The sequence below is a fragment of the Lissotriton vulgaris genome, chromosome 4_1, assembly GCF_964263255.1.
Source record: "Lissotriton vulgaris chromosome 4_1, aLisVul1.2, whole genome shotgun sequence".
NCBI classification, from domain to species: domain Eukaryota; kingdom Metazoa; phylum Chordata; class Amphibia; order Caudata; family Salamandridae; genus Lissotriton; species Lissotriton vulgaris.
Window position 1 is genome coordinate 884,743,857 of NC_141691.1, and position 17,724 is coordinate 884,761,580.

General features: G+C 42.2%; 1 protein-coding gene across 2 annotated transcripts in view; it reads left to right on the forward strand.

The window, feature by feature from the left end:
- The window catches only part of LOC147722685 (Y+L amino acid transporter 2-like), a 546,414-nt gene that overhangs the window by 392,074 nt on the left and 136,616 nt on the right, over window positions 1-17,724 (forward strand). For both annotated transcript variants that reach the window (XM_086965177.1, XM_086965176.1), the window contains exon 3: window positions 4,351-4,495. In XM_086965177.1, coding sequence (XP_086821303.1) covers window positions 4,351-4,495 — 145 coding nt within the window. The remainder of the gene's footprint in view (window positions 1-4,350; window positions 4,496-17,724) is intronic.

The following is a 17,724-nucleotide window of genomic DNA, read 5'->3' on the forward strand; positions in this document are numbered from 1 at the left end:
TTAGCCAAAAATGGGACATCTGATCACTAAAATAAACTACTGGTGTGGCTGGCACTATTTCATCACAAGTTTTCTACGTGCCGAGACACTCATCTCTCCGGAGACAAAGATGATAGAACATATTTGCAGTGCATGGCTTTTCAGGGCCTTGTAAAGATGGCGTAAGGAAATACCTTACTCTGCATGGAAGGGGTGTTCCCTGGGTGTTTTTGTGAGTGTTCCCATGCAACAGCCAGTGATTTTGACACTGCACCAGTTTTACCACATAGCGTAAATCTGGGGAAGTGCCAAAACTAATGCCTTCCCTATGCAGGTGTAATGAGGAGAAATGAATACATTTTTCCTCTTTCTATGTGTGTTACTTTCTGCAGCACACATAGAACGAGGCAAATACCTCCTTTGATTGTTTTTGTGCAGGAAGGCATCCCTTCCTGTGCAAAAACAATCATGCCAACAACACAAAGTCAGGGTGCCTGTGTCAGCACTGGACTGCAGTTTGTGCGCCGGCAGAAAGGACAGGAATGTGGAACATGGAAAAGAAAACAAAATAGATTACAGAACATACATTAAATGTAACCATTAAATAGTACAGGTGTGCAATAACTTTAAAACATAAATGTAAAATATACATTAATATTACCTCAGGAGCCTTACCTGGCCAGGCAGTTGTGAGAGAACAAGACGCGAAGTGATGCAACACAGCAAGCAGTGAGCCGGAAGGAGGTGGCGGTGGAGGTAGGGTGGAGTGGATGTGCACGGGTGACCAGTCGGGCCCTGCTGATAGGGTGACCAGATATTAAGAACAAAAAAACAGGACATTTGGGAAAATAGAAGAAGGACAAAAAAAATTCACCCATGGAATGGCGCAGAGCTGTATTCTCTGGAGTCTCTCAAACAAATACCTTGGAGACTCCAGCAGCAAAGTATTAAAATAATCCAGCCGGCTCAAGATAATACTTCTTACTATCAATGCTCTAGCCTGTTTTGGTAGCATCAGAAAAATCTTCCAGAGTACTTTAATTAGAGAGAAAAAACTTCCAACTGTTAGCTTCACTTGAGTTTCTAGGCTCAGTTTGTGGTCAAACCTAACTCCCAGGTTACGCACCGTCTCTGTGGGTACCAATGGGGTGGCCATAGGAATGGGCCAAAAATTAATTGGAATTAGAGAAGGAGCTTTCCGAGCTGCACAACATAGAACGAGCTATAGTTACTTGAGATAACTATAACTGGGGAAAGTCAGTGGTTTTATTTTTTTAAATAATTTACAGTTTATTTCATCACACTACTAATGCCTCATAGACCTGTTCTCAAGTACTTGGGGCTCATGATGCCTTTAACATGCCCCCTTATATAGCCTTTTCTGATTATTTTCATAACACCAGGGGCCTCATTTATGAGAAATGACGCATCGCTGTGTGAAAGCAGCGATGCGTCACTTCTCAGTGCGCACTCCTTGCGACATTCCTGATGTGTCATATTTAATGTATGACGCATCATGTCGCAAGGAGTTACAGATACGTCAGTTTTTGTGACGTATCTGTAAGTGCAAAAGTGACGCATTGCTGGAGTGTGTCCCAAAAGTGACGCAACTCCAGCAATGCGTCCTTTCAATGGGGCAAGCCCCATGTGAAAGGGCCTGCGTCAGTCTTACGCCTGCTGTGAGGCAGGCGCAAGATTTTGACGCAACGGCGTCCTAAAAGTGACGCAGTGAAATCTCATAGATTTCACTGCGTCACTTCTACGACCCTTCCTTGCGTCAATACGCCCCCCCTTGCATACATTATACCTGGCGCAGGTATAATGTGACGCAGGGGTTTACGAAGTGACGCTTCTACCTAGATGCGTCACTTTGTAAATATGGCACAACAAGGCACATTTTTTACGCCACTGGTGCGTCACAAAAAGTGACGCACCGGCGGCGTAAAAGTGACGCACAGCCTCATAAATGAGGCCCCAGGATTTTTCCTGCATATTCAGTAATGGCAGCCATTTCATTTCTGTTTCTCGATGAGTCAGCCAATCAGAGTGCGAGCTCCCATGGGACATTTGGAAACAATTTACTCCCACAAGAGAAAGTTGGCAGATGGAAAAAATGTCCTCTCAACCAATCCCATGGCTCTATTTTAGTATTTGCATTACTGCAGGACTCTTGCAAAACTCTCGGGATTCCAAACGTCCAGATATACAAATATATTGAACTGCTGAATGAATTTACACCAAATCACAAAGCATGCTTTCTGAGCTAGCTCACTGCCTAATTTGGTATCATTTATTTCAGCAGGTTTGCCTGGTGCGCGTTTCAGAAAACCTTATGGAAATTGCATGGGTAGATTTGGCTTCGGGACCCCCCTTTTTTCTTGTCCCGCTCATCACAGATCACCCAAACATTTCAAGGAAGGAGCTGCTGTGGAACTGGATGACAAATTCCATTGAAAAATGCTGAATGATTCCGCAGATCTTATAGATAATAAATAACTGTTTTCTAGGCCCAACTACTATACAGTGCCACAATGCTGGAGTTAGCCTGCACCTATAACAATGGTATTTCAATGGTTGACGCTGCTTCCACAATTCTTTTGTCAGGATTTGGTACAAGAGACATGTAATCAGAACAAGGTTATACTCCTACATTTCTTAAGGCACTTCCTCAAGTTTCTGGGCCTTATTTATGAGGCCTTGCGTCAGTTTTGCACCGCTCGCGCGTCACTTTTTGTGACGCACCAGCGGCGCAAAATATGCGCCTTGTTGCGCAATATTTAAAAAGTGACGCATCTAGGTAAATGCGTCACTTTTTAAACCCCTGCGCAACATTATACCTGCGTCAGGTATAATGTATGCAGAGGGGGCGTCCCCCGCAAAAAGCCTCTTAATAGTGACGCAGTGAAATCTATGAGATTTCACTGCGTCACTTTTAGGATGCTGTTGCGTCAAAATCTTGCGCCTGCCTCACAGCAGGCATAAGACTGATGCAAGCCCTTTCACATGGGGCTTTCCCCATGTGAAAGGACGCATTGCTGGAGTTGCGTCACTTTTGTGACACACTCCAGCAATGCGTCACTTTTGCGCTTACAGATACGTCAGAAATACTGACATATCTGTAAGTCCTTGCGACATGATGCGTCATACATTAAATATGACGCATCATTGGTGTCGCAAGGAGTGCGCAGTGAAAAGTGACGCATCGCTGTTTTCACGCAGCGATGCCTCACTTTTCATAAATGAGGCCCCTGGAAGGCAGAAATGGAGTTCAGAGAGTTAACATAGCTAGCTATTCATGCAGTTTCTAGGTTTTTAAAACTTGTTATAAAATTCCGGACTTCAATGCATTAACTTCCCTGATGAACTTTATTGTATTTTAAAATACTATATATTAACACTCAATGGGGCAGATTTATGAAGGGCTTGCGCCACGTTTACGCCGCCGTTGCGTGACGCAACGGCGCGGAAACGTGGCGCATCCCTGCGCCCTATTTACAACGTGACGCATCTAGGAGATGCGTCACGTTGTACAGCACTGCACCATGAGGAGGCGTTCCTGCGCAGGGGGGGGCGTTCCTGCGCAGGAACGCCTCTTGAAAGTGGCTGAGTGAAATCTATGAGATTTCACTCAGTCACTTTCAGGGCAATGCTGCGTCAAAACCCTGCGCCTGCTTGAAGCAGGCGTAAGGCTTGAGGCAGCATTGAAAGAATAGGCCCCCCCAGAGCATTGCTAGAGCTGCGTCGCGCTTGCGACGCAACTCCAGCAATGCGCCACATTTCCGGCACAGATGCGTCACGCATCTGTGCCGTTTTTGCCCCATGGTGCGCCGCATCATAAATGCGGCGCACCATGGGTGGCGCAGCTGTGGCGCACTGTGGTGCATGTTAACTGGCGCATCCCTCGGGATGCGCCAGTTAACATAAATCTGCCTAAAAAGTTTTTAGGGCATTTTTATTGTAATGTATGCTTTTATGATTTTCTTTTAAAAATCGAATAAAGCTTCTCTGAATCTGAATCTGAGTTAACATACCTTTTTTTTTCATTGGGCACCCTTAAATATCTTGCTGGTGTATTGATGCACATTAGTGACATATGTGTATCCATTTGACATCTACAGGAGCAAGTACCCATGACTAGATTCACCATATTTGTATTCTGCTTGGATACTCCCCAAATTGTTCCCTTTCGATGTCACATAAATCAGCCCTTATCTTGCAGATAATACTGAATGGTTTAAAATATGTTTGAATAAAATAATGTTTAGTGCGGTGTTTCTGATAGATGTACACAATTTTGAGTAATGGAGCTTTTCCCTAGCCATGTAGTATCGAATGAAGCCAATTCAAAATATGTTTTTATGGCTTTTGCAGGTAATATCCAGAACTTTGAGAAACCTTTTGAGGGCTCGCAGCTGAATACTGGAGCAGTGTCTATGGCTCTGTACTCGGCTTTGTATTCGTTCGCTGGCTGGGATGTTTTGAACTACGTTTCTGAGGAAATGAAAAATCCTGAGAGGTAACCTGTTCCATGTACTTTAAAATGTTAAAAATTGTCCTGCAACAAAAACTGCACAAGATGTTTGATTAAATGTATATACCACACAAGAGCGTAATTTGTACAAAAAATAAAAAGAAATATGGGCGAGGGTTCGGCAGGCCACAGCAGCTTGCATTGCCCCTGCTATGCTGGCAATGATAGAAAAAACGCATCTACTAACCAGCACACACAAGTGTGACAATTCAGACTGTTCCAGGTCCCCAAAGAATAACTTGGGTGGCAGGAAATAGTCATTTTAATGTACATTTAATTCTAAGAAACTGGTGTGTTAGTTATCTCTAAATTAGTCAGACAGCGCCATCTTGTGGCAGTCTCTCATAAGTGCTGTTGCAGGGCTATTATTAGTTGAAGTAGGACACATAAAATTCACAGAAAAAGTTGGGGCCTCATTAAGAGTGCCCCAGAAGCCTCTGTGATAATTATCAGATATGATAAAATCTTTGCAATAATTATCAGACATTAGAAGTTCAACACACAGAAAGAGGCACAACATGCAGATTTTGAGGAGGAGGTTCTGACCATCTCATCCGCCTGGATTCATCACTTTTTGATGACCTAATTTTGACCTTTTCTACTGTGGGAGAGTGTGAGAAGTTGGCCTGGTATAAGCTGTCCACTACTTAAAGTGGGCACCTTGTACCAGTCCAAACAACCCTAAAGGTGATTAGGTCAAAGATAACCTTTATAGAAAGCTATCCTAGTGGTAGCTATGGAGAGCAGCCTTCAGGCTAAGTCTTGAAGGAATGTTAAGCACCTTGTTTTACCAGAATGCAACCTTATAGTAATGGTTAAAGAAAGGGAAGCCACACAGTGGTTATAAAAATATGTATTTATTATATATAACACTCTCTAGTATCCTCTACACGAGGATAGAACACAAATCAAATAATACAGTTACAAAGAATAAAACGTAAGTAGCACAATACACAGGGGGATCCCGGGGAGTCCGAACCATATACTAAATAAGTGGTATAAGAACCACAACTTTGGACTAGACCTAGTCTAGAAGGTGTAGAATCGCTGGGACCCCAAGGAACCACCCAAGGTGAGTGAATAGGGACCCCACGAGGACCGCTGCAGAGTGAGAACATGACTGCGTGCTCGTACAATTCAATGGGAACGTCACTGTTGAAAAATTAGAGATTAAGGACGCTTCCCAGTACATTACGAAGCCAAACCTTGGAACTTAAGAGGTTGGAGAGTCACCCCACCCGTGGATACCTTTGTACCACAGTTACCTACCCCAGGGGAGCTGAATGCATAGGCACAAAGTGGCGTAGGAAACACTTGTTGTTCTCTATGGGTGTCGACAAAGAAATGTTGCTGCTGGAAGTACGAAAAGTGTCCAGTGGAATCCAAACACGGAGGCAGATCCTTCTCCTACCTGGCGGCCAAGACATGGAACTCCCTCCCCATCCACCTCCGGCTGACCCAGGACCGCCTCGCCTTCAGGAGACAACTCAAGACCTGGCTGTTCGAGCAGTAGCGGACCCCTTCCCCCAAGCGCCTTGAGACCCTTCCGGGTGAGTAGCGCGCTATACAAATGCTGTGATTGATTGATTGATTGATTGATTCTAGATGAGACGAACCTGAGAGCAGAAGGGACAGAGTGTGGGCCACTTTGGATTGACCAGGGGCTCGGTAGATGAATGTCCACCAATGTCGGGTGCTTCCAGTGTGTTGACAATGAATTTGACTCTTCAGCATGCGGATCAGGAGTCATCTTGGACAACCAGTAGCCAGATACGAACTGTCCCATAAAGCATGTTGAGTGCTGTGGGGTCGGTGTCCGGTGGGAGCACCAACAAGCCTTGGCAGCGGCACACAACGTAGATTTTCAAGTTCAGTGTTGATCTGGCCTATCAAGGACCAGGAGACTCACCACAGCAAGGGAAGTCAGTGCAGGCCTGGAGCAACCGGGGGGGAAATAAAGCAAAGTTGACCCTCAAGTAGACCCACAGGTCGAAGGCACAGGAGTCACAAGGGCACCTCAGGCAGTTGAAACTCAGGCAGTTTCACAGCATACCAGCTAGCAGAGCACAGAGTGCGAGGCTGCTGTAGTCCTTCTCAGAAAAGATGCACTGGGGTCAGGGCTACAAAAGGCCCAAGCACGGAATTTTTGCATGAAAACAAACATGTACAACTGCGAATTGGACGCGGTACACAGGGCTACGGGTTATGCGGTCCCCGCAAGGGATATCTGCCTCAAACTCGGTAAGAGGGCAGTTCAACCTCGGAGACCTTCAGAAACCCACCTGCTGTGTTGCTGGAGCCTTTGGAGTGCGCAGGAGCTTAGGATCAGCAAACCTGTCAGATGCATTACAGTGCCTGTGTTTGCAGGGGAGTGACTCCTTCACCCCAAGGGAAATTCTTCTGTTGTCTTGGAGGTCCACAAGGTCCTGCACAGAGCCTGTAAGGATCACGGACATTGGCAAGACTGGGGACGGCAAAAGAAGACGAAGTCAAGCCCGAGGGAGATCCAGAAAAGTCCAGCATGTCCAGATGGTCAAAGTGTAGTTATATTTTCTTACAGAATCTTGTCCACATAAAATCCAATGCCCTGTATCCAGGTAACCCATTGTATATCTACAGGAGAGGGTTGGACAGATTCTAGGGACCCTCCTAGGGGAGGGACAGGGCAAGGGGGAGGCTACTTCCATGACCTTTGTCCAGTTTCGCATTCGAGCAAGAGCAAATGGCTCCCGGGACTGATTTGAAATGGACAATGCACAGGGACACCAAATGTGCCCCGGAGCTAGACTTTCTGGCACTGAGAAAGTTACCCCGCTCAGGCCAAATACAATAAATCCTGTCTGGGAGGTGGTCACACCTCCCTGTGACAGGATGCCTATTATGCTGCCTTCCCCTGCTCTAGCTTGGCTCAGTAGCCGGAGGGCAGGCTCGTGTCTGGCAGCATCCATTTTGTGCTGTAAGGCTCGAGAAAGTTGGTACCGGTAGACTTAGGTACCCACAGGACCTCGGTGCTGGGGGGGAGGAATCATACCTCCCACACCAGTTACTGGTGTGGAGGTATGATTCCAAGGTGTTTGACACCAAACACGACATACTTCATTACTGTCGTTTTCGCGACCGCTTTTACCGCGAGGTTAAATGCACCTCTATCTATATGTCTGGTAGTATCACGTACAACCCGGGAGAATGGTCTCCGAATACTGCAGAGGGGCCCTGCGCATGCAGGAGCACCCTCTCACATAAAACCCAGCACACGCTCTTCAGGATTGTTAATGCCTTCTATAGGGGTGAGTGTTTTAAGTCTAGTGATATAGATATAGTGAACCTATATCTCTCGTAAATGGTGCAAGCACCAGCTTACACAGGCTTTAGTAGCAAACCTGAGGTTCCATTTTGCATGGCCTGGGTGCCATAATACGTTCTTCAGCCCATTGGAGGTCTCTGAGGTACCGATGCCCTGTGTACATGTATACCATATGCCAGGGACTGATAAGGGTACCCCAGTATCTAATCTGGAGTAGTACCAAAGTACATACATATCAATTTAAGGGAGAAAGAAGATAGGCTGGGGTCCTGAATAGCAGGATCCATCCAGATTAGTCAAAACAGTTGGTGCAAAAAGCAAAATGTGGGGATAAGCATAAGAAGCAGATCCTACTTTCCTACAGAGAGCCTCATAACCTTGTTCATTGCAGCAATGTCCATTTTAGGTTCTATACTCATGGGAACACCTCTTCCTCTGGCATCGGACATATTCTTTCCACCTTTTATTCCTGAAAATCCAGCCTGTGGTGCAACAATGCCCTGCATCATACCTTGACTTCCTGCAAAAGACGGGTTCTAAAAACCTTTCTGAGCCACCTTAGTCTGAGCCAACATTAATTTCTCCTTTATTTCCTCTGCTTCATGTCCAATTTACTGCAGTATTTTGCATAACGCAATATTTCATTTAACACCTTGGTCTGCTAGCAGATAACACTTTGCGTAATGGGGGCACTGATCTCAGGTTTCAATCCTAATATGAATATGAAATGAAAATCCCCTTTTCTTCAGGACACTCAGATCCACAATGGTGTTTAAACACCTGCAGTAATCTCTCATGGTACTCTTTGCATCAAATACCATTTGCTGGATGCATAGATTTGCTGATTTGTTGGAAATTTATACATTTGAAGACTTTGTATTCACTAAGCACTGGTAAAGTCAAATATAAACTCCTACCTACTTATCAGGGACCATTTCACCATTTTAATTTCTGACTATGGCAGCGTTTCGCATATTTTTCACAAGATAAAGGTACAGTGTGCTAATATTTATTTTGTGATTTCAGCAGGATACACTGTGTGGCAAATCATTTTTAAAAAGATATTGACTGCGATTTGCACGCTCACATAAATATTTTATTTCATCCACTGTGACTGTGATTTGCATGCTTATCAGAAGATAAAGGTACTGTGGGGCTAATATTACATTTCGTAGTCATAGCGATTTGGTGTCTCTTAGTAAGTACACTCTGTGGCAAATCATTTTTCTACTAAAACATCTCAACAGCGATTTGCACGCTTATTATTGATAGACTGTGAATTGCATATTTTATGAAAAGCACATCATTTTCATCAGCGATTTGCACGCTTATATTACTTGAGCATTCAGCTTTATTGAATTATGGCCTATATCATTAAAGATGCAGAATGTATCAGTGGCACCTTTCTTCTTGAAGTCACCGGGTGATCCTCCAATTAGATGGAAGAAATGGAAGCGTGTTTTCGAGAGATATGCCAAAGTTTGCTGGACATCATTAGTGCTGAAAGAAATACTTCACTTCTTTTACATTGCTTGGGATCAGAAGGACAGGAAGTGTTCAATCATTTACCAGAATTACCGTCTTCTGAGGCTAATTGGCTGAATGAATATGAAATTTGCATTTGTAAATTGGATAAAAAATATTTGCCTAAGATAAGCACGATACTTGAAAGGTATCATTTTGGGAAACGCACGCAAAAAGATGGGGAAACTGTTGAAACATACATAACAGACTTTAGAAAGTTAGCTTCATCCTGTAAATATGACAATTTAACCAATGATCACATACGTGATCAATTTATGTTAGGCTGCAACATGGAAAAGATGAGAGAGGAGTTGTGGCTTCGAGATGAGCCTACTCTAGAGGAGGTTCTTGGAGTTGCGAAGAGAATAGAACACTCGTTGAAGTGTGTTGATGTTCTTAAGAATGGTGATGTAAAAGAGGAAAAGGTTCATTCAGTTAAAAGTAAATTTCACAAATCTAATCCAGTTGTGGAAGATGAAACTAATAGAGAGGTTAAAAATGAAAGATTTAAAAATAAGGAGAAGTCACCACATTGAAATGTTTTAGATGCGATAAGGTAGGGCGTTTAGCTAATGATAGAAGATGTCCTGCGCTAAATCATATATGCTCCAAATGCAAGAAAAAAGGTCACTTCTCTAAAACATGTAGGACGAAAATATCTCCCAGGGTGAAGAAAGTAGAGGTGTACAAAAGTAACCCAGAGTCTTCTCAGGATGATTTGAGTCTGGACAGATAGTTGTCCAGATTCAAGATATGTCCAAGAAGAGAAATTGTCCTTTTGACGACATACTCATTGAAGGTGAATCAACGAGAGTCCCTTTTGACTCTGGGGCAAAGATAACTATAGTTTCTAATGAATTATATAACTTAAAGCTTAAGACTAAAATCAAACTTGTAAAACCTGTTATTATTCCATTAGCTTATGGAGATGAACCAATTAAGCTTCATGGGTGTGATTGAGTACAAGGACAGAATGATTGCAGGGAAGATTTATATATCTAAGAAAGGAGATAGTTTAATAAGTTGGTTACATTAAGGAGATCTAGGTGTGTTTCTGGATCCCAATGCTGATCCTCCTATACAAATCAGAGAAAATGTTTAGGTAATCCAGAAATCTAGTTCTTGTTCAACACTTAAAAGTGATAGCAGGAAGGTTCTAGATTTGAAGCATGAACATACTTCCACACCTGTCTGTATCAAGGGTAAATTTTTCTAATGTATTCAAACATGAGTTGGGATGCTTGAAAGGGTATCAACATAAAATCAAGCTAAAGAATGGATCAATTCCCGTATGTTGCAAAGTGAGGAATTTTCCTTTATCTGCAAAAGATGATAAGCAAAAAGAATTAAAGAAATTGATGGATGGTGGAATTGAGGGAGGGAGGTTGAGGGAACTGAATGGTTGGCTCCAGTGGTGGCCGCAAGAAAACCCAATGGCGATCTTCGTCTATGCATCGATTTGCGCCAACTAAACAAAAATGTGGTGATCGATAAATATCCTTTACCTAATATTAATGAACTGTTAGTGTTATTGGGTGGTGCTAAAGTATTTAGCACCATTGATTTAACATCTGTGTATCACCAGATAGAGTTGGGGCAAAACAGCAGAGACTTAACAGCCTTCATTACGCCTTTTGGCACTTTTAGATTTAAAAGGATACCATTTGGTCTAGTATCGGCCTCATCAGTATTTCAGAGGGTAATGGAGAGAGTGTTGAAGGGTTTACCTGGTGTGTGTGTTTATCAGGATGACATTTTGGTATTTGCCAACAATATGGTTGAGCATGATAGTAGTTTAAGGGCAGTGTTACACTATCTGAATGAATGTAACCTCACGGTGAAAAAGGGAAAGAGTAGATTTTGTGCGGACTCCATAAATTATTTGGGTCATAGGATAGATGCAAATGGTGTTAGAGCAAAAGAAGTCATGGTTGACGTTATTCAGAAAATGAGTCCTCCCAAGAATAAGGAAGAACTCATGAAGTTCTTAGGCATGGTGGAATACTATGCTAAGTTTGTAAAAAAACTTTGCTGAGGTGACTGTCAATATGAGATGTTTATTAAGAAAAGGTGTCATTGGCAAGTATAACTGAAGAGAAATGGGTTAATGAAGTTGGTTCAGATGAAACGTTGAGTGAAGTTTTGTCTTTATTAAGTGGTAACTGGGTCAGTGCTAAGGCAGGGACTTTGTCTACAAGTCCGTTTTGGTCAATAGAGGTATACTGTTTCGAGGCACGAGATTAGTTCCCCCGGCCAGTCTTAGGAAGGAGTTGCTGGACATGGCTCATATTTCACATTCCGGTATTACTAAAACTAAAGAGAGGTTACGGAGTATGTATTGGTGGCTCGGTATGGACAAGTTCATAGAGAGAGAGATTCGGGAATATGTTCCTTGTGGATTATGTGATAAATCTAAATTTCCTAGAACTCAACCCATGGTAGTAAGAAGACGTCCTACGCATCCATGGGAAGACATTACATTGGACATTTTAGGACCCATTCATAGTGGTGGTTCCCAAACATTTCTTTTGCGCATCATGAACATGTTTTCTAGGTGGCCGGAGGTTTTATTTTTATCCAGTGTGGAGACACAATGTGTCATAAGGTGTTTGAGAGAATTATTTTCGAGAGGGGGTAATCCAAGATCTATTCTGTCAGACAATGGCATGCAGCTGATATCCAAAGAAATGGAGGATTTTCTGATGAAAAATAATATTGTGCATAAAACTTGTTTGTTATATCATCCTGAGGGTAATGGAATGATTGAGAGGTATAATAGAGTGTTAAAGGAAACTATTACTCTTGCAAAATTTATGCATCTAGACTGGAAGTGTGAAGTACGTAAAAAAGTCAAAGAGTATAGATTTACCCCTCATTCTACAACGGGAAAATCCCCTTTCTTTCTTTTTCGGGGAAGGTTTGCAAATACTTGTTTGGAACCATTTTGGGTTAATGATTATTGAAGAATTAAAGGAAGAGTTGAAAGTGTGGATGAACAAGATTTTAATGATAGAGAGGAACATAAGGCTCAGCAAAGGAAAAGGAATTTTGATGCAAAAAAATCTGTGAAAAGAACGGTTGTTAAGGTGGGTGATTGGGTAGCTATTAGGCGACCTTGTTTATTTGGTGGTGGCAAATATCTCAAACCAATGTTAGTCATAAAGGTTTTCAATAACGCTGTGAAAACACAGGATCACAGGATATGGAATCTTATTAGAGTGGTCATTGTAAGATTTAAATCAAATGGAAATGATGGTTGTGGTGATGGTTCTGAAAAAAAAAGGATGCTCACTCTGGGAAGAGTCAACGTGCTTCTACCAGTGGTAGCTAAGGTGAACATTCTTATAATAACAGAGGTGAGCACAATTATCTTTGTCATTCCTTTAGGACTTCAAAACGTCCATCATATCTAAAGGATTATGTATAATGTTTTGAAAATGTTGGAATCTGTATATAGTTATTACAGGAGGGAGATGTGTGGCATTCCTATTGCTATTCTCTATTATCAGAATTGTATGTGTGCTTAAGTTCCATCCTAGCAAAGTATGGAATATTCTGATGTCATTAGGGGTTTGAAGGATGCTGCTCAGTTGAAGCTTACTCTGGCAGCTGTTGGATGGGATCCTTTGTACCTGAATAAACTTCTGATGAAGTCTACTATGTTTCCTAATTTTTATGGAAATTCTACAAAGTTCCTTCAGCTATTTCCCTCAATGGATATGCTGCTGCCTCATCCACATTCAGCTCATCCTGTTTTCTCTCTGCTTCTCTCTGTTTCTTAGCAAACACAAGGAGAAGATGGACAAAGCACTAAAACGTTTCAGACACTCACCCCCTAGTCACAGATCTGGGTTGAATCCATCATCGTTCTTTAGCTCACTTCACAACCCCAGTTCAGTTGGGTTTGCTCTTTTCTCTCTTTTTCTTTTCATGTTTCTTTGCCCGTCTAAGTTCCAACTTTTTCACATCCTTCCATCTGTCAATACATTTCGTCAGTTCGTTAATGTGCAAATGCATTCCTGTAAGCATCATGTTTTTATTGCCTGATCATCCAACTCAACCCTATAGCTATGATGCAGATTCATGTTGTTAAAAAGATACTTCTTTGCTATCCCTGCCAAATTGTTATGTTCGAAAGCAGTCCTTGGTGTAATCTCCCTACACAGGTAAATGAAGTAATTTCTCTGATATTGATCCAATTGGTCAAACTCCAAACAACCTTTTGATTAGCTCTCTAATGCTATCTTCAATCTTGGAATATTTATTGATCTTTCCTTTCCGATCTCTATTTCTTTTCGGGTCTCTGTGACTTCTGCCCTTCTCTCTCTAGTAATCTCTTCAAGCCATGCTGGTAAACCTCCATCTTCATTGACACTTAAGTCATTAGGGGATAAGGGAGTTGTGAAGACTAAAGTCCCTCCTCTGTCTTCTAGAGCCTGCACATTTTGTGGGGGTCTTCACAGAACTAACTATGTTTTCTTGGTTGTTGGTACATTTCCAACAACTGGTGTCATCAAAACTTCTGGCCTTGTAGCAATCTGGGGGGATGCACATGCAGCCACACAGGGTGCAACTGCAATATTCTCAACGGGGACCACAGGTGCTAGCTATCTCGCAACTGGTGGAACAATTTGTAAAATCTGTAAATTACGTTCAATTAGAAGTGGATCAGGATACATTTGAGCTGTAGCTATGGTCTGACTGGTACTAGCACTTACTTCTGAGTAAAAAAAAATATTAGTAGGTGGTGGTCGGAAAGACAACATCTATTCTAATATCTTGTCTCCTGAATTAGTATCCGACTCATCTCCTTCTTGCCAAGCAGTATCCTTACTCTTTTTCTCGCCTTATGTAAGCACTGGATGTAATGTGGTTCCTCCAATAATGCCCTTTCTCCATCTATGCTTTTCTTCATCCTATTGAGCATTTGCATGGTTCTTCCTTGCTCTTCCAGTCCTTCTCTGATATTTCTCCTTCTCCTTTTCGCTCACAACTTTTTCCCCAGCATGAAAAGCCTCATACTGCATGGGTCAAGGCGGTGGCTTCATTTCATACAATTTCTCCTTCAAATGATCTAGTATTCTGATATTGAATGTTTCAAACCTTGGAAATCTCAAAGGACCCTGATTTTCCTTAATCCTTCTCCTTTGTAAAAGCCATAACATGAATTTAGAACATGCTCGGTAGACATAATGTATGCCGGAGTACCCTCAGGGGCTGCCTCCTCAACTTTATGTACATTTATAGTGACATCTCCTCCTAGCAATTTCTTGAAATGCTTAAAACATTTAATGGTGACGTCAAATGTGATTTTCAAATAAAAAAGCAGCATTTAATTTCACACAATTTCTTTCTAAATCCAAAGACAGAACTCAGATTGACAGTGTCCAATCGTAGTGCAACACTGAAAACCCACTAGACAATAGCAGCCCTAAAGCACACCAACCTTCCAATCCCAGAGTGAAACACTATGACATACCACTCACTCCTCGTAGCAGTCATCCTCCTTTACAATTTTCTTTGCATTGACACACAACTTTCAAATATCTTCTTTAAAAACATTTTTGTTTGCTCTTTCTAATGGAAATTAAGTATCACAACCACTCAAGAGTATTCTACACTCCCAAATGACCTCTCGACCAGCAAGAAAATCACACAACCAAATGTAGCTTCACCGTATGCGCAAAAGGTTCCACTAACATTATCCCAGATTAATCAAGCACAACAGCTTGTCCCTATTCTTATTGATGGAAGTAATGTTACCTCACACTCCACATCTAAATATCCTGCAAACAAGTTTAAAGCTTTTGTTATTATCCTGGGATCTTTCGAAATTTACAAGCCTAAAACTCAACTCCTCCCTTTCATCAACTCAATGTCTCTATAGCCTACTCATACAGCTAAAATACAAAGACATTCACAACTACAATACTCGCTACCACGACATTTTCACCCTATTAATACTCATACCTTCAATAACCGCAACTGCCAAAATCACCATGCCTTAATATGGTGTTGCTTTTTAAGAAACAATGGTTCAGGGTAGGCCTAATAAGGTCCTAAGGAGAAAGGTCAAAACAGCGAGTATTTAATAAACGCTAGGGAGCGAAAGTTGTAGGTACAGGTAGGAACTTTTATTTATTCTTTCTTTTTTATATATATATATACACAAATCTTTATACAGTATTTCAGGTGCTCAAGTGAGTAATACGGTGCAGGACGTGACATAAGTGATCAAAGTGAACGGACTGTCACACAACAACAACAAGGTTAAAAACACAACAATTATATACAATGGAACGAGTGAAATTCCTTGGGTGGGTTGACGGCGTTTCGATCTATATAACTTTAGATCATCATCAGGACTGATGAGCCTCCTGAAACTGCAAGATTATGGATTTTAGTTAAAAATTGTTTTCCTACATGTATATTTAAACTTCCATAGATTGTGTGCTCCCAGGGAATAATGGAATAGCATGCACATATTTATGTACTTCTCATGCGCGTTTAATCAAGGTATAAAGGGGGCGCTTAGTTACCTCCCCTATAGTGTGCAGTGCATAATTAACCAAAGGGGGTGAAGCCATTTGTAAGATCATGCACTAGTTTAATAATCAATTGAATGACTGAATTTTTTACATTACCTTGCCAGTGCGTTATCAGGCAAGGAAGATTTATTTTGACAAGGTAACTGAATTTTTTGTCGCTTTCCAGAGAGAATCTGAGGGCAATATAAAATAGTTTAAAAACAATGCAGAAATTTTGGTGGTAGTCATATGCTAACAAGTTACAGTTTTTGCCCCCTGATTGGCCCAGGGATTGCTAAGATGCATGGTTATATGGTACTTAAAGCCTGGTTTGAGAGCCATGCAATTTAAAATTATTCTTTAAATGTCAGTGGTTGTTTAAAGTTAGAGACAACCATTTTAGTTAGTGAATGTTCACAGGGGAAGACTTACATTGGTCTAGTCAAGCAAGATCTCTCAATGGGATGATCCAAGTAGCGATCTGACACTGTTAATTTGGACGAGGGTCCTACTTGAACTTGTGAAATGAAAAGTAGCGATTAGAACATTAAGGGTACTACTACACAAAACTTCAATAAGGAGGCGGAAAAAAGGCAAGTCAACTTACTTGGTTAGTTAAAAGTAATGGCGGTCTAGGGGGTTCCGTTAGCGCGTTCGTCGCTATGATAATACATAAATATTGAAGCCTGGAACTGCAAGGACAAGTTGTCAGTACGTAGGTAAAATTAAATTAATTAATTGAAAATGCTATCGAGACCGCCGTGCCAGGGGTACACTTACTTAATCCTGGCGTGTCGGCGTAGCAGGAAAGGGGGTCCGAGTGCCTCGCTGTCAGCTGCTCACAGCTCAGGTATCGCCAAAGACGCCATTAATAGCGTGGTTAGGGGTTGCGCACGCAGACACAGTAGTGTGTCAAAACGGCGCATGCGTGGCAACGTCTCGCAGGCGCGCGCGCAGGCACGCCAGTGTATTACATTTGCACATGCGCGGGACTGTTTAAAGGGCTGACTGTCAATTTTACAAGTCTTGTGCGGGGTGATATTAACGATCGGTTTTTTAAAAGGTCAGTGCAATTGTTGGACATTCATGCAGAGGAAATAGAACGCTCCAGTTGGATTCTCAGTTCCCATCCATTTAGCAAAATATTAAGCACAGCATTATGCAAACAGTGAAATGCACATTATGTTGAGATGAACATTAGTGTGCCGCATTTATGAAAGTTCAGGTGCACATGTTACATATGATAAATGGAAAGAGTACTTTTCTCAAGGGTTTTACAGTAGAACATCACTTGGTGTAGTTCAGGTGCACATATTCCATTCGTCAAGTGAATTGAGTCCTTTCTCAATGGTTTTGCAATAAAAAATCCATTTGCATTCCAGCCGATTCAGAATTGTCTGTTGATTACCACCTCTTGCATTTGGCACAAGTTTGTCAATAACCTGCCACTTCAGGTCATTTTCGGAGTGTCCCAGCTCGAGGAAGTGTTCAACCAAAGGAGCCGTTGTCACTTTGCAGCGGATCCTGCTCCTGTGTTGTGATATTCTTGTTTTTATCTGTTGAGTCGTTTGTCCGATGTAGAGTAGTGCAGTCCTCCAGACCAGCAAAGAGTTCCTGCTGGATCGTGGGGCCGGTTCAGAAACCGAGCACCGGTAACATTCTCAGAATCCTCAGTAGAATCAGAGGGTTCTGAGGGATCAGAAGGCCCCAGCACCTCCTCTGGTACAACCCCCCATTTTTTAGGGAGAGGCCAGCCCAGGAATACAGACCCCCAACGGGGGAGAGGGAGAGGGAAGACACGATCCAGACCCAGATACAACTTCCCCCCGGGGGAGCGCCAGACCAGGAACAGATATTAC